This window comes from Lepidochelys kempii, chromosome 1 (genome assembly GCF_965140285.1).
Source record: "Lepidochelys kempii isolate rLepKem1 chromosome 1, rLepKem1.hap1, whole genome shotgun sequence".
In the NCBI taxonomy this organism is placed as follows: Eukaryota; Metazoa; Chordata; order Testudines; family Cheloniidae; genus Lepidochelys; species Lepidochelys kempii.
The window spans coordinates 267,120,952-267,145,108 of NC_136380.1; the positions used below are offsets into that span (position 1 = coordinate 267,120,952).

The 24,157-nt window shown below is 40.6% G+C and overlaps 1 protein-coding gene across 10 annotated transcripts in view; it reads left to right on the top strand.

Annotated features, from left to right (window-relative positions):
* Window positions 1-24,157, top strand: part of ANKS1B (ankyrin repeat and sterile alpha motif domain containing 1B) — a 747,009-nt gene that overhangs the window by 434,863 nt on the left and 287,989 nt on the right. For all 10 annotated transcript variants that reach the window (XM_073327424.2, XM_073327427.2, XM_073327426.2 and 7 more), the window contains one exon: window positions 5,246-5,352. In XM_073327424.2, the coding sequence (XP_073183525.1) occupies window positions 5,246-5,352 (107 nt within the window). The remainder of the gene's footprint in view (window positions 1-5,245; window positions 5,353-24,157) is intronic.

Here is a 24,157-nt window from a genome sequence, read left to right on the forward strand (position 1 = left end):
AAAGTCCCAGTTTTAGGCACCACTCCAATCCACAGAACTCCCACTCACCTGCTGCGTAAGCATGTAGGCATCTAAACTCACTCAGCAACAGGGGTGAAAGTAAGGCGGTACGGGCCAGTACGGCGTACCGGTAAAAAGTAGCCGCCAGTATCAGCCCATACCGCTGACTGTAAAGCGCTGCCGTGGCACTTTAAGGACCCTCCTTAAAACACTGCTGTGGCAGCTTTAACATCGCTGCCCCTTTTGCGCCCCCCATCGGCAGCCCTGCCAGGTCCCTTCCAGTAGGGCCGCCGATGGTGGGGGAATAAAAGGGATGGCAATGACCCGACAGTGCTGCCGATGGGGGGCACAAAACGGGCAGCGATGTTAAAGCGCTGCTGCAGCAGCGCTTTAATGTCATTGCCCCTTCCCCCCCCGGCCACCAACGGGGATGGCAAAAGAAGTAGCTGCCCTGGGGCTGCGATTTAAAAGGGCTCAGGGCTCCGGCCGCCACTGCCGCGGTAGCCCCAGGCAGCACGGGCCAGGCAATGCAGATGGGCTGGCTGGGGGATGCTGACTCCAGCCGCGCCCCTTCCAGGGGGTCCAGAGTGGCCCCGTACTGGTAAGAGTTCAATTTTACTTTCACCCCTGCTCAGCAACTAAATTTTTGCAATAAAAGTTACCTAGGTACCTATGTTTCTGCCTCCAAGCATGCATGCCACAGCCTCCCTCCAGGGATCTGGCCACATATCTCCTACCTAAGCCCCAGAGGAGTCCACAAACAGGGGGAAGATGGGTGGAGGAGCACCTCTCTCTCCCATGTGGCCTAATCTGCTAAGCATCTTCTGATCACCCCTACTAGATTGGCTCTGTTTAAAATCTGGCAACTGCAGAAGGAGCAGCAGCCGCCACTACCCACTTTATACATTTTAGCCCAGTGGTTAGAGCCCTCACCTGGGATGTGGGAGATCTAGGTTCAATTATCCTCTCTGCCTGATAGGGAGAAAAAAATTGAATAGGGGTGTTTTACATCTCAGGAGAGTGCTCTAACCACTGAGCTTTGGGATATTCTGACGTGGGGCTCCCACAGTCTCTCCTGTTAAAGCTCTTCCACTTTGGATTAAATAACTAAAAAGTAATTGAGCCAGAACAAGAGCGTGACTCTACAGTCCAGTGGTTCCACCAGGCATCCACCTGGGAGGTGGGAGACTCAAGGTCCAGTCCTCCTGTTCCAGTGACTTTTTAATTAGTCTTATTAATGGACTTCTTAATGGAACAGGGCAGATTGAGTGAATCCCATGTCAGAATATCCCATAGTTCAGTGGTTAGGGTGCTCTCCTGAGTGGTGCCTGTTCAGATTCTTTCTACCCATCAACCAGAAGGGGGAATTGAACCCTGGTCTTCCATAACCCAGGTGAGTGCTCTAACCACTCAGCTAATAATTATTAGGTGGGCATGACCAGCACCACCTCCTTCATCTGATTTGTGTAGAATGAGGCAGGCGCCTAACTCTTCACAAGAAATGACTTAAGTGCCTAAGCCACTGGGCTCCAGGAGAGGGCTTCCTGGTGTGGATCACTAGCAGAAATAGGCTCCTGCCTGCAGCCTGGACTTAGGCACCTATATCTGTGATGGGGTGGGGCCCAGTGTATGCACCTCTCGTTGGCCTCTCCCATTTGCTAATATAGGTGGTTCCCTGCCTAGCATGCTACCTTTTGTGGATCCTATTCTTAGGTTCCCATCTCTCCCAATTCATTGTATAGGAAACCTAGGCACCTAACTCAGGCTTTGTGGATTACCATGTTGTTCCATTGATTTAGTAGGCACTTAAATGCTTAAGCCCCTTTATAGATCTGGGCCAGAGATATTTCCACAAGTTTTCAGGAGGAAGACATAGTGCAAAATTCTGTGATGACCTCAGTCCAGCAGTTAAGTCTCTTGGTGGACCCTGTACCTGGACAGGGCTGGTTGCAGGATCAGGAACATATCGAGCAATGTAAATTAGTCATGAGGTGCAAGATAGTCAGGAAACAGATGGATGTGGCAAAGATGCACTGATTTGACATTCTGCAGTACTGCAAAATGAGTCATAGGTTTTATCTATACTAAGAGAGTCCCCTGGTTCAAGGACATTGATTTAAAAATTGATTTAGTTAAAGTAGTGCAAACCCCTAATGAAGACACATTGAAACCAGTTAAACCCTCACTTATATCAATTTAGTTTGTGTTATTAAATTACCAATTTAGTTTAAATTGATATGAGCAAGGGTTAAGTGTGTCTAGATTAGGGATTTGCACCAGTGTAACTAGGCCAGTTTTAAAATCTGTTTAGTTAAACTGATCAACTTTTCTAGTGTAGTCAAGGCAATAGCTTCTGTTACAGAAGAAGGAGAAGGCAGGTAATGGGAAAATGAGGCATGGCTAGTGAAAAAGAGGGTCTGCTCAGTGAGAAAGTCCCAGTAAACCTAAACTATGGACTTGCAAATGTCCAGAAGTCAGTAACTGAAGGGTGTAAGATAAAGCAGCAACCCCAGAGACAAGCTGTAAAATCTACCTGCACCACTGTAGATCTCTCTAGCACTCCAGGCAGCACACACAATGGACATGGACTGTTTGTGTGAGTCTCTCTATGGTTCCTTTGTGCAGTGCTCTGAGCACAAGTAGTACACTAATGTACACCTTCCACTGCAAAATTGGTATCAATGTTGCATAATGGCCATGTGGATAATGACAACAATTTCTTTAAATAACTTGAACTCCAAAGGCCTTTATTTATATTTCCTAGGTCATAACTAGAACTACATGTATGCAAAATATAAAAACTAAATTTTATTGTTTTGCTTCTTCCACAAAAAGTAAGACAGACAAAAAAAAAGATTTTTGCCAGCAATTTCTATACAAATACAGCAAAAATTAAAATAACCAAGTTTAGTCCTGCCCAATAGTGCAATTACTATCATATATTTTGAGAAATACATTCACAGTAATATCAGGACTTCTATTAAGAATTATAAAAATTGTTGTTTGTACTATTTTTGTGTTTCTCCCAGCAGCATTAGTGCCAGGAGTCCAGCTAAAGAGATCTTAGAGAAAGAAATCAGAAGAAATTTCTCTGAGTAAACTAGTTCAGAATAAATCAGTCTGACATCATTATTGCTAGATGCAAATGCTGTATATCATGGAGAGAAAGGGGATTTTCTGTTGTGTTTGTAGCTCTGGAAGGGCATGAGATATCGTACCTTGAAAATTTGAATGGGTCCAGAAGTGAAACTTGTCAAATGAAAAGTCATTGGTTTAAACACACTTTTTATTGGATTGTGTAAGTAACAACACCTTTAACCATTAAAATTCAGAGATGTTAAAATCTAACCAATTTTTTAATACACATGGCATAGCTTACTTTAGCATTTAATTAAGCTTGGATGATGAAATTAGATTTGGTCATGATCTGGCAAATTAATGCATTGGTTCAAATGCTTATGCCTGTGCATATTGCTCCTGTTCCTGACTCTGTTCTGACTTACACCGTTGTGAATCAGCCGTAACATCTTTGGAGTCAATAAAGTTATTCATGTGCAAAGCCAGAGGAAGTAAGGTGAACCATTGTTTTCAATGCAACTCTGTATGAACATAGGTGTTAGCACCAGTATATCTGTCTCAGGACTGGAAGTTTGAGGGTGCCCTTTGTAATCAATGGGAGTCTTCCCATTGACTTCACTGGATGCTGAGTTGGAGCTTTAGTTCATCGTACTTTCTGATTCTCATACATAAGCAAAGTGCTGCAACATTTAGTTTGCAAATGTTGCAGGGGAATGTTTAAATTCAAACTATTTGCATTGATTTTGTTTGTGTGTGTGTATGCCATGAAAACATTTTGGTTTAATATTAGGTTTAGTAAAAGTAATTTATAACAAAACCTAACACAGTCATCCAAAGTAATAGAAAGCTAGCCCACTGGCAAAAATTATTGGATTTAAATAATGCATCTGGTTAGGTCAAAGTTCTATGAAAGGAGGAAAGCCAAAGTCTAAGCACTTGAATTATGTAGTTCTTGAGAGTCCAATTTATCATTTGTGTCTTTGACTTTTCCCTTGTATATTAAGGGAGAATACACAACCTCTTTGCCTTTCATTGAGACTTATATCTGTTATCATTCAACATTGATTTTTTGAGAAAGGATCTGTACTTTCCATTTTACTTTGCTAAAAATATCCCTTTAACTGTTAATTTGAAATGGTAACCTTTTCATGTTGAATCATAAATAGGCTAGAATGAAGGTTTTGTTGTGTCTAATAATATTTTACGGTTGAAAATCCTGGAGATAGTAAACTAATTATTTTGACTAAAAGGTTGTTGCACAGTTTATGTCCTGTGGAGGGTTACAGGAAAAACATTCTAAAATGTATTCATTTGTTGTTGGTTCATTAAAGAAAAGGAATGATTATTTTCAGAATAATGTAAGTTGATCTACAGACCAGTATTTATGATGTATTTAAAAGAGAACATGTAGTAAACCATGCTATAGACTATGGTTAATGCTTTGCATTTCCTGATGTCTTTTGAAACGTAAAAAATCTACAACAAACAGATCGGTAATGCGTAACTGGTATGAAGATTCGATTCAGATTTAAGAGCTTTAGTTTGCTTTGAATCTTTCTATTTTCTGCATTTGTTTTGACTGCTCTCATCATTCAAGATTGACACTTGGATGAGTGTGTAGGAGGAAGCAGCAGCAGCAAGCTTACAGCTTGCAGACAAAAAAAATCTGCCTTATCTGATGGCTATTATTGAAAATGCGAGGTGTAGCCTAGGCTGGGTAATGAAGGGGAGCGAGCGAGGGGGAGCAAGAAGCATGGAGCTGCATACTGATGAGTGTAGGAGTACTTGATAAAAAGAATTCTTGCTGCTGGCAGTGCATTGCTCATTGTGGAGTATTCCAACAATCACATATAACGGCAAACAGCTTAGCTGACAGCTTGATATGTCTTTTTTTTTCACTGTATGACGTTATGGTCTATAGTAAAGAATAACTAAGAAATGTTGAGCTAGGATCAGATCTTACTCTATAGACTGCCCTGTAAACTATGTTTTACTTCTGACTTTCTTCCTTGCTGAAATCATTAATCTGTCAAGCTGGCGGGCTCCTTTGATAGCAACTTTTCCAGGAACATGATGTGGCAATGCCACCTCTCAGCCCAGGACTACCGCTACTATCCAGTGGATGGCTACTCATTGCTTAAACGCCTCCCTCTTCACCCCCTTACAGGACCCAGATGCCCTGTCCAGACAGTGGGACAATGGTTGGAAAATATTGGGCTACCTCAGTATGAGAACCACTTGCTGGCTAATGGATTTGACAATGTGCAATTTATGGTAAGAATCCTTCTCTGTATTGCTGTGTATAGGCACTGTAGCTGTTGTTGTTGTTTTTTTTTTATTGTCTGTATCTCTGTGTTTCTTATGTGATTTTAAATAGCTTAGAACTATTCTGCTTTGCATTGAAATCTGGTAGTGTTTCAGTTTCCTGCATACAGCTGAATCAATATGTAAGGTGTTCTCAGGATAAACTTCCAAAATATGCATGTTATGAAATAATATCTATAGCCAGGGACATGGCCAAGGAGAAGTTGGGGGTTAAGGTTCTCTCCCACCCCCATATCAATCTCCAGGTTTTAAAAAAAGTAGAAATGCATAATACTTGTACACCATCATTGGGAGGGGGCAATTCCCCCGTATGTAAAGGTTTGGCCACACCCCTATCTGTAGCACATCACATGATATTACTTTTATTTAAACATTAGAACCAAGTTAATTAAATAGCATCACATGCCATTGTTACAGGAAGATGTATTTTAATTATGGATAATTATTGAACAAATTGTGCCAACTCTAACTAATTCTGGATGTCTTAGTAAAGTGGGGTTGTTTGGGGTTTTTTAGGTAATCAGTTTATGGGATTCACTTGTTTGAACGGGAAAGCAAGAGTATTCCTTTAAATGGATACCAAAAACTTTAGCTTAACTATAAATATTTCACTGAGATGAACAAAAGGACCAAATTATTTCAGATACCTTAGAATTTAGGGTATACACATGTGGTATGGATGACAAACCTCATGTATACAATCTTTCCACTTGAAATTAATATGGTTAAGGCAGGAAGGTAACCTATAAAATTGCTACATAACCATGAATATACCTCTTCCAATGTTTATCATTTTTATTTGTGGTAAAAGTACTCACCATACTTGTTGTACAGTACCAGATCTCCATACATTATTCTTTGTCCCTAATTAAGGTATTTTTCTCTGTAAATATTTTGATCCTTGGATAGCTCTAGAGCTACTAAATTAACGAACAGCTTACATACAGTATGTAAGATGTACAAGTGGACTTTGGCATGAATATGCTATGATTACAAAGGCATATTTGTACATCAGTCATATTTTTCCCATTTTTCTTTTTTTACTAATACTAAGTACACCTATGGGTTACTGATAAGAAAATTGTGAAACACCCATCTATTTTTATTTCCATATGTATTTTTGATTTTTCTTCCTGCCTCTACATGGCTGCTGTGTGTTCTTTTGCTTATATCAACAAAAATCTTAGCAGTTTTTGCTCCTCTTTTAAATATTCTTGATTTTAAAAGCAGAAAAATTAGACCCAAATAAAAAATAAAATAAAAACACAAATGTAATTTGTAGGCTTCATCCATCCAATAAAAGTTCTTAAATGGATTTCATTGTAGCGAAACTTGCAACCACTAGTATCTTACATATTCTGTAGCTTTAGAATTATGAAAGCAGATGAGCATAAATCATAAAAAGATTACAAAAGGGAAAATGTTCACCAGGGGTCATAGATGGCATAACAAATGTGTAGAGGTGCACCTACCACTAGTAAACAGTGAGCAGGTAGGAGCTACAGAAATTGACTTGGATTGCTTTCCAAACATTTACTAAAGCTGTAGGAGCCTGATCCAAAGTCCATTGGCATCAATTTGGACACTGTCATTGACTTCAGTGGGCAAGTCCTAAATTGCTCATTGACATAATTATGTAACTGTATCTATTCAGCATGAAGTTCTTTTAGTAAATACCCAAACCAAACTTTTTCAGGTGCCATGTGAGTTAAGTTATGGCATGGGTGTTTGTACGGTAACCACAGCATTCTGGTCAGCTTAGTCTACTAGTTCTTTTCTAATTTAATTTCTTCTTGAATATATATTACAGTTAAAACATACAATTTCCAGTGATGTTATTTGGAGTTCGGTGCATGTATGAATAAGAGATTAGAACCCTACATTGAATTAAATAATTAAACATATTGCTGTGAAATAATGTTGTAATGAAACAAGAATGATATAATAACTTTTCAGTATTTACAATAATTTGATATGCTGTAGTTTGGGCCACAATATATCAAATATTTTATTGCAGCAAAAAAGTGATCATAAAATCATAATTTGCTGGTTTATATGTTATTATTTTGCAAACATCATCATTACATAATGTAACAGGTTTCTCCTGGCATAATTCAAAAAATGTTTATTGTCACTAAAATACTTTCCTTTCTATCCAAAATTATAGAGGAAAATTAAACCTGGAATGTAGATATTAAAATTGGAGAATAAAGGTCTGTTAGGGTAATAGGAAAAATGAGATATCTATTAACCTTAAATGTGGAGTGTTACATTTTTCTAAAATATCATAAAATTGTTTATTTTAATCAAAATTGTTTACATATTCATCTACTTTATGTAAACTTATTTATTCAGTTGTAGACTTGGCTAAAATCGGTTGGCTGTCTGCTTTTGAACAACATTATTGTTTTAATGCAATGAAAAATCAGTTAGACATGTCTGTTCTTCATTCTGTACCATATTTCTGCTTTTGTTTTTCCGAAAGCACATTCTGACCTGCATTTATTCATCTTGTTACCTAAGCAACAGCCACTGCACTCCTATTATATATGATGTAGTAGTACAAGTCTTACTAAATGTTTAGAACAAGAAAGGGAATATCATGATATAATTAATGTTAGAAATATCATACCATATCTGAGAACAAATATATTATATTTAGGCAATTCTCAGCAGCAAAATTTTACTAATTAAATTAACATTCTGGTAAGTAAGGTATTTTTTAGATAAAAGGATTTCATGCTAAATCATTCATTAGATTCATAGAAATTATATCCTTGGGTTTATTCTCCCCTCACTGTGCAGGGAAGATAGGCACTTAACTAGCATTACAATTAAGAAGATTTACTCTCACAATTTTCTGTGCACGGACTCAAGAAATAACCTCTTTACCTATAAACTTCACCATCTGAATTATTCTTTTCCAGTAGTTTGTCAGTTCACATAGGAGTGTTACAATTATTTTAAAATATAGCATTTAAAATCAGTATTTGAAAAATTGCTCTTGCTTTTCTTACCAAACCTGTTTCTATTTTTAGAGTATTTGTGCACACAGCAAGCAAAATTCCTGTCATATTATTATTATAATAATAGAGCAGCAACCATGTAACATTTAATGGGACATACATAGGTTCAGTCCCAAGACTTGGCTAATAGTCACTTGTAGAGATAGAATCAAGCTCAAACATATCCAGTCATTATTGTGATTATATTATTTATTTTATTTTATTGTAATGTGTCAAACAAAGGGTTGTTGTATCCTTTTGGATGTACAAACTTGCAGTAAAAGTTTGGTGCAGTGCTGTGGAAGTGTGGTAGAGACATTGATAACATAGAAAATCTGACAATGTAAAGATTCATTTGCAATTAAACTGACTCCCAGACAGAGGAGGATTTATATCCTGACAATTAGACCAGTACAACTAGTTGTAAATTAGAATAAGTTGTCTGGATCTAAGCAATGAGGAAACCAAATGAACTAATGGACACCCTGATGGATGGATGAAAAATACATGAGATCATAGGCTAGTTGGTTGGTTGCATATGTCTGTTTATAACTTTGGAGATTGATCATAGACACTTTCATTTTTGATTAGTGAGATGGATGCCCACAAACAATTGCAACAAATCAGATCACAGTATCTATTGGGGACTAGTTCTGACTGAGGGTTGCGTATGACCATGCATTTGTACATTTTCCTAAGAGTTTAAGTTGAGATGTTTAAATCATATCACTTGCTTAATATTACAGTCTGACCAAATTGAGCTCTGAGACCTATAAACATTATGTGAGAGGAATGTGGATCAGACCACCAAAAAGAGGCAGAGTTCATAGAAAAATATGAGACATTTGATTTGATGGACAAATTATTTTTATCTTCCAACACTTACTGTTCACTAGTATCCAAACATTTAACAGTCCATTAACTTTAATTGGCATTTTGACACTGGAACAATGGTTAGCCCAACATTTTATCCTTCCACTACTTACATATATGGGCCCCTATTTGTCCAGGTACTTATACGGCCTCCAACACCATAGTATCTGACATCTCCCAAATATTGATACATTTATCCCCATTTCACAGATGGGGAACTGAGGCACAGAGAAATTGACTGACATGGCCAAAGTCACACAGGATGTATGTATCTCCTGAGTACCCATTAAACAGCAAGACCCCCTCTTATTATGCAGGAGCACAGGCATCAGCAATTTAGCCACCTCCTACATATGTACATTGGGGGCAGATGAGAGTCACTGCATCCTCTCTCCTTTCTTCACTACCCAGATTCCTTAGAGCATGCTTCCAAATTGAATTCATAGAAACTCCAATTAAAATTAATGGGATCTGCAGGTGCTCTGCACCTCTGAAAATCAGGCCACTTTTACTTAGGTGCTAAGATTTAGGCACCCAAGCTTTAAAAATGTTTTACTCAATTTCTAGTCACAACAGTTCAAATTACATCTGGATGCATGTGCAAATTTGCATTACTCCTTTAACTTCTCTGTCACCTTTTTCCTTCCTAATGGCTGATTTACGTGGGGGCTGAGTTAACTGCTGGAGTTATATTTTTGTTGTATTAAATGGTGTCTTTTTAAAATATTGTCACACTGTCTAGAACCAGACAGATTTTTTAAAATATATTTCCATAAATCAAATAATTTTATCAGGTGTAAATGCAATATATTCTCTCTTTCCCATTTTCGACTCTTGCTCATTTTCAAAGGAGTAAAAATCAAGCATATCAAGCTTAAGGAGATTAAGGGGTGACATGATAGTGGTCTTCAAATACTTGAAAGGCTACATAAAAAAGACAGAGAAAAGTTGTTATCTCTTGCCACAGAGGCCAGGACAAGAGGCAATGGGTTCAAACTAGAGCATAGCAGATTTAGATTAAATCTCAGGAAAAACTTCCAAACTGTAAGAACAGTAGGACAATGGAACAGACGGGCCTAGGGAAGTTGTGGAAGCTCCTTCACAGGAGGTTTTCAAAGGGAGGCTGGATAGCCATCTGTCTTGGATGGTTTAGACACAACAAATCCTGCATCTTGGCAGGGGGTTAGACTAGATGACCCTTGCAGTTTCTTCTAACGCTGTGATTCTATCTGAATAACCTAAACTCAGCTTTAGTGCAATTTGAAGTATGAGATAGGTAATTGTAGACACCGATTACTTTATATACAGTTACTCTCAAAATATGTATCTTAAATGCAATTATTTAATGGGTCTACTTGTGTGACTGGGAAAATCAGGATTGGGCACTAATACCATTACTAGTTTAGGTCGTGCTACAAAAGTGCACTGAGCTAAAAATATGCACTACTCTAAGAAAGAGGGTTAGGGTTAAATACCGTCTCTTCTGTGTGTAAGCACAATTAGGTGTCACCATTGCGTTGTTTAAAAAGAGGGGGAAAATTGAGACCACATGTTTAAAGAATTTTCTTGTTGTCCATAAGTATTAGTATACACAAAATTAGCAGCAAGTATTTTCTGTGAAAGCTGAGTTGAAACAACTGAAATTCAATTAACATGGTATATTCAAGCATGACTCTCTAGAGTGGCAAAAAGAACTGCAGACTGATTCTGCTTCCGTTGAATAATAATAATAATATCTAGCTCTTATACAATGCTTTTTGTAATAATAGGTTCTAGAGCAGTAGTTTTCAACCTATGGTCCGCAGACTCAGGGGGTCCACAGACTATGTCTAAGATTTCCAAAAGGGTCCATGCCTCCATTTAAATTTTTTTAGAGGTCTGCAAATGAAAAAAGTTCGAAAACCACTGATGTAGAGTATTAATCAATGAGACATCAAATCAGGCCTGCCGACAGCAATTCGGGGCCCCAGGGCAGAACAGTCAATGGGCCCCCAGCCCGTGCAGACGCAGTCTGCCTGACATTTGGGCGGTGCTGTGCCTGTGCTGGCTGGTGCCCAGTGAGTTGCCACCTGTGCTGCGAGGCGCGCTCTTCCAGCACGGCCAGGGCTTCCACATGCCACCCCAGCTGCCTTTGCTGCTGCCAGTACCACCCCATGTGCGCCTAGGAGCCCTCCAGAGGCGACTAGTGGGAGGGACACAAAGGGGGGGCACCAACTAAGGGGCGGAAATGTGACCCCTCCTGTGTGACCTCCCACGTGACTCCTCCCCACCGCGATCCCAGGGCCCTGCGCTCTCCCCGTCCCCTCCTCCCCATCCCACGTTACCTGGGCAGGGGGCTCTGTCCTCCTGCTGTGCTGGCCCAGCTCCCCCTGACTATTTGGCTACTCTTCTGGTAGTCAGGCTCTGGAGCCACTCCTGGATGCTGCCCAGTGCAGCACAGCAGCTGCCTGGGAGAGCGTCTGACTGCGGCAGCAGCAGGCTGCCTTCCCAGGCTTAGCTACTGGTGACAGTGGCCAAGCAAGCCGGAGCCCCCTCCCCAGCATGCTCAGAGTCAGCTCCTGTCCCAAGAAGCTGAGCCTGGGCAGGGACAGGGCTGCCGCTGTCGCCGCTCCCTGCCTTGGCCAAGCTCAGCTTCTGGGGACTGAAGCCGACTCTGAGCATGCCAGGGAGGGCTCCGGCTCACGTGGCCACTGTCCCTAGAGAAGCTGAGCCCAGGGCAGCTGCTGTGCTGCACCGGGCAGCATGGCCAGAAGAGGAGAGGCTCTGGCCCTGCCCCTTTCTTTCCCCAGCTGGGGCTGGCTGCTGGGTTGAGTGCCTCGAGCAGGCATCTGGGGAGGGCGGGCTGCCGACCCTTCCCCCCACCCTGGCATCGCCTCTGAGCCCTGAGGCCTGCCCGGGCAATTTAAAAGGGCCCGGGGCTCCCAGCCACAACCACTGCAGCGGTGGTGGCTGGGGGGCCCTGGGCAATTGCCCCCTGTGCCCCCACCGTCAGCGAGCCTGCATCAAATGGTCATGTCAACTGGTTTATTAATCAAAGATTAGACATCTAGGATTAATCAGCATGAATACAGAAAGGTCGTGTATACTGATTCGGGGTCCAGGCTTGTCCACTTCCACTGGTCCACATTGTTAACATTTTCATGTATATTTATACATTACTTGGTAACCTTATATTACAGTTTGTGGTTGGTTGCATTACTGAGCATTATCCAATTATTATCAAATGTCAACATATTCCATTATGCTCTAAATTTCCAGTTACAAAGAATCATAACAACTTTTAGCCTATTTAGCAAGAGCTTAACATGGGTTTAAAACAAGTGTCTTAACCAGTCATTTCATTTTGCTCTTTGCGGTTGGTTACATACTCACATTTAACATTTTCTGCAAGGTGATTTACATTATTTTGCTAATAGTTTCCCATTTCTCCTTTTACAATGTGTCTACCTGCTTCTCCCTTTCTTGTGATTTTTGTTAGTTTGTTATTCACTTAGCAAAAAAACAACCTTAAGCAACTGCAAAAACAGGTTATAAAAGGGTCATGCCCTTAGACACATTTCTGTTCTGTCAGTAGTATATTTTACATGCATTTATATGCCAATATAAAGTCAAATATATCTTTTAGTTCTTGTGACAAAACTTGTGAGGGATTCTGGAAATGCTTAGGCTTGTATGACATTTTCATCTGTTGATCTCACAGCACTTTGCAAAGGCAGGTAAGAACCATTCTCCCAATTTTACAGATGAGGAAACTGAAGTACAGGGAGATGAAGTAGCTTGCCCAGTGTCACCCAGCAGACCAGGTACGGAGCCAGGAACAGACCCCAGCTCTCCTGAATCTCAGTCCAATGTTCTTTCCTTTAATCCAACAATTCTCAAACTGTAGGTCAGGACCCCAAAGTGGGTTGCAACCCGATTTAATGGGGTCGCCAGGGCTGGCATTACACTTACTAACTGGGGACCGGGATCAAAGCCCAAGCCTCACTGCCCAGGGCCAAAACTTAATCATGAGCCCCACCACCAAGGTCCGAAGCTGAAGGCCAAGTGTTTTAGCCCTGGGTGGCAGGGCTCAGGTTACAGGCCCCTTGCCTGGGGCTGAAAGCCTTGAGCTTTGGCTTTGTCTCTCCCAACCACCCCCTGGTGCGACAGGACTCAGGCAGGCTCAGGCTTCAGTCCCCCCTCCTGGGGTCATGTAGTAAGTTTTGTTGTCAGAAGGGGGTCAAAGAACAATGAAGTGTGAGAACCCCTGCTGTAAGCCACACTGTCTGGCACAAGTGACATATTGTCATTGAAGTCAATGACAAGATTCCCAAGGCTCAGAAGTGACTCTACCTGAAATAAAGTGTATGATGCTACTCCTTAGAACTAGGAAGGATACAGAAAAACAGATGAAAATATAAAGAGAGACAACAAAAATGATATAAAGACTGAAAATTGACAAAAGAGTTAAAACTGAGGGAAATAATGTATATAGTTCAGAAAAGAGAAGACTTGAGGGACATATAGTGACTGGATATTTCAATTTATATTCTAGAATATAGATGAAAGAAGAGAAATATTTACAGTGTAAGTTGACAATAGGAATCGAAAGGAAAAGTTTGGTTATTATGTAACCTATCAGGGGGAAGGTCTTAACACCAAGAAAAATTGCGCGTTGTAAGAGATTTCAAAGGAAGCTGGTCAATGCACCATTATGGAAATATTTGAGAACAATATTGCCTGATAGGAAGGAAATAGTTGGGAGGTAAACTCATCTTGCACAATGATTAACTAGTAGTATTCCCAGACTACATTAAGGATGCAGCCATTAGGAGATAGCAGTACAAAAGGACTTGATTACAAGTAATTACATTTTGAAAAATTAAAGGAGTTAATAGGTAAAGCTTAATGGCTAGAGGTTCTATAAGATAACTGGACATGTGCATAAGATCCTGAGAGATACTGTAATCAAGGCAGAGCAGATAACTATCTCCGTACAAAATAAAATTAGGTAGTATGAGGGGAAAACTGGGTATACCAGCAGCTGCTTAAGGAGTGGAAGTGAAAAGTAAATTAAATCTAAAATAAAAAAGAGAGAATACAAAGTATGAACAGGTAGTAAAAGCAGCAAAGGACACTAAGGGAAAAATTAAGCAAGCAAAATGATGTCATACTAACTAGGGAACTGAAATGAAATAAGAAAAAGTTTATAAATATGTCAAGGTTAAAACAAATATTAAGGAAAATATATGACTGCTGTTAAGTTCAGATAATAGAAGACACAGAGAATGTTCTGAAATACTGGAGACTTATTTTGTTTTTTTGCATAAAGAATAAAGTAGGAAGCTGAGTGAAATACAGTAAATGTTAATGAAGACCTCAGAGATATTAGGGACACAGAATTTATAGGAGACAGTTAAAAGAATACTTAGATAATTAAAATATATGAATCATCAGGGTCAGAAGATATTTGTCCAAGGGTCTTAAGAAATTGGCAGAGGAAATATTAGATCTATTGGCAATCCTCTCTGAGAATTTATATGGAAGACATGAGGGACTAGAGGACTAGCAAAAATGCAAAATAGTACCAAGATTCATTTCAGAGAGCAGGATTGCACTCTGGGTACACAGTCCCACTTTACTGATCTATTTTCACTAAACCCTCCCCATTGAGACAATCTGGTGCACCATCCCAGGAGGAAATTGGTAGCAACATTATTACCACTAGATAGCTACTGCCAGTAGTGTTGGGCTTGATGGTGCGGGACGAGAGTAGAGGATAGTATGCAGCAAAGGGAAAAGATTTATTGTACCAGAGACAGTGCCTCTCATCAGTAAGACAAGCAAGCATTACCTCCATCAAAGCCAGTTCAAACATCAAGAAGCCGGAGAAGCTATGGAGGAGGGCCTAATTACCTGCCCATAGCTAAGGGGAATGGGGGAAATTGTGACATGACCCTTTTAAAATAATTTTCTTTCTTCACATGCCTTTGTTTACTGCACACCCTGCTCAGAATACTGAATTATTAATTTACTCATGGGCTTATTTAAGTTTTCACAAACATTAACAAATGTGTTTCATAACTCCCCAGTGAAATGAGGGAGTATTATCCCGATTTTACAGATGGGGAGCTAAGGCACAAACAGATTCGGGTCAGACGTATCTGATAATTTTAGATGCCCAATGTGAGACATCCAGGACCTGATTTTTCAGAGCACTTAACATTATGTAGCACTTTATATATTCAAAGCACAGCTCCCAGTGACTTCAATTGTAGATATGAGTGTTTAGCACTTCTGCATGTCAAACTGTAGGGTCCCAAATTCGGCACCCAAATGAGGATACACCAATATTATTGAACATTTGTGATGAGTTTGGTTTAAGTGACTTGTTGAGCATCGCATAGGAGCTCTCTGGCAGAGACAGGGATATAGCCCCATTATCTAGGGTAGCATGCAATAACCTTAACCATGAAACTATCCTTTCTCTTCCTGGAGTCTCCTGCCTCATTCACTACACACCTTCCAACTTCTGCAAGAAATGAGGCAAGGGTCCGACAAGTCACAGTCTCCTTTATTACATAATCCTGATTCATCTTCAGAGTAGATCTAGTCTGTACCCTGATTGAGGCAAGGGTCCAGTGGGGAAAAAATAGTATGTGATCATGTAATTAGACTGTAGTATAATGTATACACACAACCAGGCTGAATTAATGCTGCACAAGCAACCTTAATTCTAGTGTGGTAGCCATGTTAGTCTGTATCAGCAAAAACAATGAGAAGTCCTTGTGGCACTTTAGAGACTAACAAATTTATTTTGTGGGCTAAAACCCACTTCATCAGATGCATGGAGTAGAACATACAGTAGGAAGATATATATACACAGCATATGAAAAGATGGGAGTTGCCTTACCAAGTGGGGGTCAGTGCTAACAAGCCAATTCAATTAAGTTGGAAGTAGGCAATTCTCAACAGTTGACAAGGAGTGGAAATCAGTTTTGTAGTGTTAATGAGGCCAATGTAAACAAGGTGGCCCATTTCAAACAGTTGACAAGAAGGTGTGAGTAGTTAGCAAGGGGAAATCAGTTTTTATAAAAACAATGAGGAGTACTTGTGGCACCTTAGAGACTAACAAATAAATTTAGTTTTTGTAGTGACCCATCCACTCCCAGTCTTTGTTCAGGCCTAATTTGATGGTGTCCAGTTTCAAATTAATTCCAGTTCTGCAGTTTCTCATTGGAGTCTGTTTTTGAAGTATTTTTGTTGAAGAATTGCCACTTTTAAGTCTGTTGTTGATTGACCAGGGAGATTGAAGTGTTCTCCTACTGATTTTTGAATGTTATAATACTTGACATCAGATTTGAGTCCATTTATTCTTTTGCATAGAGACTGTCCGGTTTGGCCAATGTACATGGCAGAGCAGCATTGCTGGCACATAATGGCATATATCACATTGGTAGATGTGCAGGTCAATGTGCCCCAATGGTGTGGCTGATGTGGTTATGTCCTATGATGATGTCCCTTGAATAGATATGCGGACATAGTTGGCACCGGGTTTGTTGCAGGGTTTGGTTCCTCAGTTAGTGTTTTTGTTGTGTGGTGTATAGTTGCTGGTGAGTATTTGCTTCAGGTTGGTGGGCTGTCTGTAAGTGAGGACTGGCCTGTCTCCCAAGATCTGTGAGAGTGAGGGATCATCCTTCAGGATAGCTTGTAGATTCTTGATGATGCGCTGGAGAGGTTTTAGTTGGGGGCTGTAGGTGACAGCTAGTGGTGTTCTGTTACTTTCTTTGTCGGGTCTGCCCTGTAGTAGGTGACTTCTGGGTACCCTTCTGGCTCTGTCAGTCTGTTTCTTCACTTCACCAGGTGAATACTGTAGTTTTAAGAACATTTAATAGAGATCCTGTAGGCGTTTGTGTCTGTCTGAGGGATTGGACAAATTCGGTTGTATCTTAGAGCTTGGCTGTAGACAATGGATCGTGTGGTGTGGTCTGGATGAAAGCTGGAGGCATGTAGGTAAATATAGCGGTCAGTAGGTTTCCGGTATAGGGTGGTGTTTATGTGACTATTGCTTATTAGCATTGTAGTGTCCAGGAAGCGGATCTCTTGTGTGGACTTGTCCAGGCTGAGGTTGATGGTGGGGTGAAAATTGTTGAAATCCTGGTGGATTTCAAAAATACTAACCCTGCAACAGACCCCAGTGCCAGCTATGTCCGCATATCTATTCAAGGGACACCATCAAAGGACATAACCACATCAGCCACACCATCAGGGGCACTACTTCCAACTTAACTGAATTGGCTTGTTAGCACTTGTCATAAATATAAAGGGAAGGGTAAATCCCTTTAAAATCCCTGCTGCCCAGAGAAAAAATCCTCTCACCTGTAAAGGGTTAAGAAGCTAGGATAACATCGCTGGCACCTGACCAAAATGACCAATGAGGAGACAAGATACTTTCAAAAGCTGGGGGGGAGGGAAAAACAAAGGGTCTGTCTGTATGATGCTTTTGCCGGGGACAGAACAAGAATGGAGTCTTAGAATTTAGTAAGTAATCTAGCTAGATATGTGTTAGATTATGATTTCTTTAAATGGCTGAGAAATTAAGCTGTACTGAATAGAATGAATATTCCTGTCTGTGTGTCTTTTTGTAACTTAAGGTTTTGCCTAGAGGGATTCTCAATGTTTTGAATCTAATTACCCTGTAAGGTATATACCATCCTGATTTTACAGAGGTGATTCTTTTTTTACTTTTTACTTCTATTAAAATCCTTCTTTTCAGAAACGGAATGCTTTTTCATTGTTGTTAAGATCCAAGGGTTTGGGTCTGTGGTCACCTATGCAAATTGGTGAGGATTTTTACCAAACCTTCACCAGTAAGTGGGGTGTAAGGGTTGGGAGGATTTTGGGGGGAAAGGCGTTTCCAAACAATGCTTTCCTAATAAAAATAAACCCAGATAAACATTTGGTGGTGGCAGTGGAAGTCCAAGGGCAAAGGGTAAAATAGTTTGTACCTTGGGGAAGTTTTAACCTAAGCTGGTAAAAGTAAGCTTAGGAGGTTTTCATGCAGGTCCCCACATCTGTACCTTAGAGTTCAGAGTGGGGAAGGAACCTTGACAGCACTTAATTGAATTGGCTCGTTAGCACTGACCCCCTCCCTTGGTAAGGCAACTCCCATCTTTTCATATGCTGTGTATTTATACCTCCCTACTGTATGTTCCACCCCATGCATCTGATGAAGTGGCTTTTAGCCCACAGAAGCTTATGCCCAAATAAATTAGTTACTCTCTAAAGTGCCACAAGGACTCTTCATTGTTTTTGCTTAATTCTAGCATTTCCTAACTTGAAAGCTTGACTTTGCAATCTTTATAATGCTCTTTTAATTTATTTTTGTGTGACATTAACTAGATTTTTAAAAAAGCAAACTAAAAAAACCCCAGATATTTCATCATGTGGCATCATATTGCGACCTACAGCATTCATAACCAGGGCTGGAGCCTTTAGATCCACTACACAGACTTCCACCACTTGAGCTAACAGAATAATGAATAGCATTAGTAGGTTGTCATCTTTCATGTGGACCAGCACTAAAGGAGGAGGAGACGCATTGCCAATGTGGTTCACAGTTATTTGCTGACAGTAGAGGAATGGTTGAGACTCAGGAATCTTGGGTTCTATTCCATGCTCTGGAGGGGCGTGTGCTCTAGGAATCACAGACCTTTGTGTCTGTTATCCCAAAGCTTGAGCCGTTCTGTCCCATCCCGTCCAACGTAACCCTAACGCAGTCCTGTTGCTTCCCCATCCAAGTCTCATTATCCTTTCCTTCCCAGTCTTAGTCTCCCCTCCTCAGACTTCTCTTCCAAGTCCCAGTCTCCTTGCCCAGCCACTTACTCTCCCACTCTTGGTTCCTTGTCCAATTCCAAGTATCCCATTCTCTCTCTGCCCCCATTTCATGTCTAAATGCCCAGTCATTTCCAGTCCCCCCTCTTCCTGGCTCTTCATCCAGTCTCTCTCTCCCCCCATCCAGCTTCCACCCTGCCCCTTTTTTCCACCTCACACTGGCTCCCTTTTCCCTCCTCAGGCTCCTCCTCTCTCTCTCTCTCTCTCTCCCTCTCCCAGTCTCCTTATTCAGGCAGTCCCAGTCAACCCTCTTTCCCCCAGCAATTTGTCTGATCTCAGTGTCCCTCCTTCTCAACTGGTTCCCAGTCTCCACCACCCACATTTCCCTCACCAGCTCTGAATCCCAGTCTCCTTGCCCAATCAATCCCACTGCTCTCCTTGGCTCCTAGTCTCCCCATAATTGCCCCTATCGGAGATTGAGGCCAGGGGTATGTTTATACTTTGAATTGGGGGTGTACTGTAGTTCCCAGTTCAAGGACATATACTCACTCTAGATCTGATCAAGCAAGTGCACTAAAACTACCGGATAGCCACAGCAGTGCAAGTGATAGGAAGGGCCAGCTACCCTGAGTATACACCCGTCTGAGATGCTAGGCATGTACATAGGGCAGCTAGCCCCTTTGACTATTTGCACTGCCACAGCTAAACTCTAATTGCAGCACACTAGCTTGATCAGAGCTCACGTGGTACATGGGATCCCTGCTCTCAGTTCCAGTGCCTGGCTCCACCCTGGCCTGGAAAAGCAATTACAGGGTAAACTGTCTTCATTTCTTTTCGCTGGGGCTAAAGCATGCTCAGTCACTCTGAAGGAACAGCGCATATGAAGTCCTGTCAACACTAGGCATTGTGAGAGGCTGGAGCATGCTCAGTCAGGATGAAATCTACAGAGATTTTAGTTTTTAAAACTGCATGTGGTCTCTACTGAGCATTTGTGAATTGATTTTTTTAAAAGGCTTATAACTTGGCCAAATTTGCACAGATTTTCACAAGAAAAGCAAAGGCATATCCCTGACACAAAAGTCAACTCCTGCCAAATTTCTAGTTCCTGCTTCAAAACACAGCAATGCTAGGGCATTTCAAAGAAAAGATCTCAAGAATTAAAATGGGCAAAACAATGTATTTTTTCCTCACTTCATTCTCTGCAATGGCTAGATCATGACGGCTGAAATTTCCTCCCCTCAAAAAGGTCAGCCTGAAGCAGATGCCTAGCATAGAAAATGTCAGCCCAAACAGTTAAAGTTTGGCAATATTATAAGCACCTGTAAACAAGGTCTGACAATGGGAAGAAGGAGCAATCTTAATAATAGGTGGTGCTACCAAACCTTCCTTTAATTTAACTCAAAATTATCTGGGTATCCAATCTTATTAATATTCATCCTCCCTCTGCCATTTCTTTTAATTGATTTTCTGACTGGCAAAGCCCCAGAGTCAAATTCACGGCTGGTAAATTCATTTGGCTTCACTAGTGTTGCACCTGCTTATACCACAAGTGGCCAGTTTGACCTCCAGTCTTTTACTTAATCCACTTTTGATGGTAGTATAGTTTCAAGAAACAAGTAATGCAAACAAGTTAGCAAATAATTAAAGAACCTGAATTTTGCAAAGAATTATTTATGTATTCTTACCATTGAGACTTATTAGAGTTCCTCATATAACTCCAGTTAGTGTACAGGTGAGATACCATCTCTTAACAACAATAAATTGTATTTCTCTTATTTTGTATCTTCTGAAGCTGATGCTAAATATAACTGTTGATAACATCTAACCCCATGTCTCAGTTGAAATCACAAGTTCCAGACCTTTATTAATAGTCTTTCATGCAGTACGGTATTGAGTTATTGAAATCCAAGCAGACTATCTTTACCATTTTTATTCATGTCAGCTCCTCAGAGAAGTTAATCACATTTATTATATACAACTTCCCCTGCTTTAAAGTTGTGTTAACAGTCTTTGACTGGACAGTATCAATTCAAAAGTTATTATTTTGACTCCAACAAAAAATCTAGATGTGAGTTAGGCAGTACCAGAAAAAACAAGGATCTCATCAGGAACAGCTTGGAGGAATAAGTTCAGTGCAAATACAAATGCCATAATAACAGATGCAAAACCTTGAGATGTAGCTTCACTGCTGCAATGATCAATACCTCCCACAAAACACCTTTCAAGATCCATGGGTCCTATATATGCTTATCACAACATGGGGTGTACCTCATCCAGTGCACTAAATGCCCCAACAACAACTACGTGGGTTACATAAGACAATCACTACACTCTCAAATGAACTCACACATAAAAAAGATAAAAGACAAAACTGCCATGTTACCCATGGACGAACACTTCAAAAAGCGCTCTGACCTCTCATTCTTCATCCTCAAAGGAAACCGGCACAACACCACACCTTCAAAAGATGATCCTGGGAGCTTAAATTCATAACTTTGTCAGAAATTAAAAACCACGGACTCAGTAAAGACACTGGGTTTATGGCTTATTGCAACAGTCTATCACCTACTAACGCTCCTTTGTCCTACAACTTCAGAGGTGTTATCTGCCTACTTCACCTCAAATGGTCTCTTACAATAGTGGTTCTCAACCAGGGGTACTCAGAGATCTTCCAGGGGGTATATCAACTCATCCAGATATTCACCTAGTTTTACAACAGGCTACATAAAAAGCAATAGTGAAGTCAGTACAAACTAAAATTTCATAAAGACAATGACTTGTGTATACTGCTCTATATACTATACACTGAAGTGTAAGTATAATATTTGTATTCCAATTGATTGATTTTATTATTATACAGTAAAAATGAAAAAGTATTTTCCAGTAATAGTGTGTCTGGGACACTTGTATTTTTATGTCTGATTTTGTAAGCAAGTAGTGTTTAAGTGAGGTAAAACTTGAGGGTATGCAACACAAATCAGACTCCTGAAAGGGGTACAGTTGTCTGGAAAGGTTCAGCGCCACTGTCTTACAACATGCTAACTCCTCATGCTAAACAATCTGATCCACCTTGTATTTAGCTGTGACACTCTGAGTACCTTTCCTAGACCTGAAGAAAAGCTCTGTGTAAGCTTGAAAGCTTGTTGCTCTCACCAGCAGAAGTTAGTCCAGTAAAATATATTACCTCATTCACCTTGTCTCTCTCATTGTTAGGTTTATATGTTAACAGTATGTTGATGTTAACAGTGAACACACTTCTCAGTCTGTCTGCTGTCTCCAGACAACACTTCAGTAGATACGTGTGATTCATGTTTTCAAGATTTTCTTCACTAACATGAGGGCACAAAATTGTATATTACCTCTTGGATTTTCCTCTTCAAATCTCCATTATAATGGCAAGCCTTTAGGGAAGAATAGACGGGCTGTGAGGATGTAGGATATCTCCAGGTTATGTAAGGTATGAAACATGAGAGAAAGTGATAAATGCCTTTTAGGGGATGAGAAATTACTGAGAATAGAATTCTTGAATTGGAGGGAACTTTTCTTTTATTCACCAGCAGTGAAGGACTAAGTCAGTCATGACACATGTATGTAATTTGCACAGCAGCATAAAAAGTCATGTCAGGTAGTTAATTTCTCAAACTTCCAAGTGCCTGAGCTGCTCGCATAGGGGAGGAGGGCCCCACTTGTATTGCAAATGACTGAGGTATTAGTAGTGACTGCTGTTTTCATGGTATATCTAAGATACAGGAAATATGTGTAAAGGGGTGAAAAATTGAATACTGTGCGGTTGTGAATGAAGGGGGAAATGTGGACAGAATGAGGGGTTAGACTAACTGAACCAGGTGTGGAAGCATGATTTGGATTGGGAAAAACTAAGTGCTGTAGGAAGAGAAGTAGATGTGGGAGTGGGGTGAGGGAATTGGAAGGGAGGAAAGAGTTTAGTATAATGGGCATGAGGCATGGCCAGGAGCCTAATCAGGTATTCCTTCTCACCTTTGAAAGTCAAAAGTTTTATTGCTGCTGGGCTAGATAATTAAAAGACTATGAAAAATCTGTTTTGATGCGTGTAATAGTTAATATACTGCATGGAATCAACTTTACAGCTTGTGATTTAGTTTGCTGTAGGTGATGCTATGCATGCCACTTGAAATTTTATTAAAAACAATGTCCCAGTGAAACAGTAATACTATAATCAGGGTCCAATTTGTAGAGGAATTTGCTGCAGAATTCACCCCTCACCTAGCCCTTGCCACAAAATTGTTTTCCAAAATCTAACCTTTCATTTTTAAATAAAGTAGTTCTCTGATTGGTGTATCCCATTCCAGGACTCGTTAAGCAAGTATATGTAATTTGCTTCCAATTCTTTCAGTATTTGGTATGGGCCAGATAGTGATAGATCAGTGAATTGGAGGGAGGAGCTTCCCCTGTTCCCTGCATACAGTAAGCATCGGCCTGCCTCAAAACATTTCCAGAGGGAACTGCTCCTTCTTTTAACCCTTGGATGTACATCATCCCAAAGAAGATGGGAAGGAGGCTGAGCCATGGCCCAGCCATCCTATGCCAGGGCAAAGAGCAGGCCTAGCAGAACAGGAGACAATGTTGCAAGCCTGAAGGGGTGCGATAGCTGCAAGTTCCCTCTGAGCACTGGAGGCCAACTGAGCCCCAGATAACCAGCAGAGCTGAGCAGTAACTATGTCCCTAATGATTATGGGCTCAGTGCTGCAATGCATTTAGCACTCAAGTCCCAGTTCCACAAAGCTGTTAGATAAAACAAGTTTAACTTTACTGACGGGTTTTAGAGCAATTTGTGTAGTGGGGGTGCTGACAGCCATTGACCCAAACTGTAAACCCTGTACATGATGGAAACCACTTCAAGTCAGGGGGTGCTGCTGCACCCCCAGCACCTCTAGTTCCAGCACCTATGTTTACTGATATCAATGGAACAACTCATGTGCTTAAAGCTGACCATATATTATGCACTTTGCTGGATCAAGATCTGAGAAGTAAGGATCAAACCTAATACAGAGAGAAGGCCAACTGGGCAGATCTCAGTACATTCT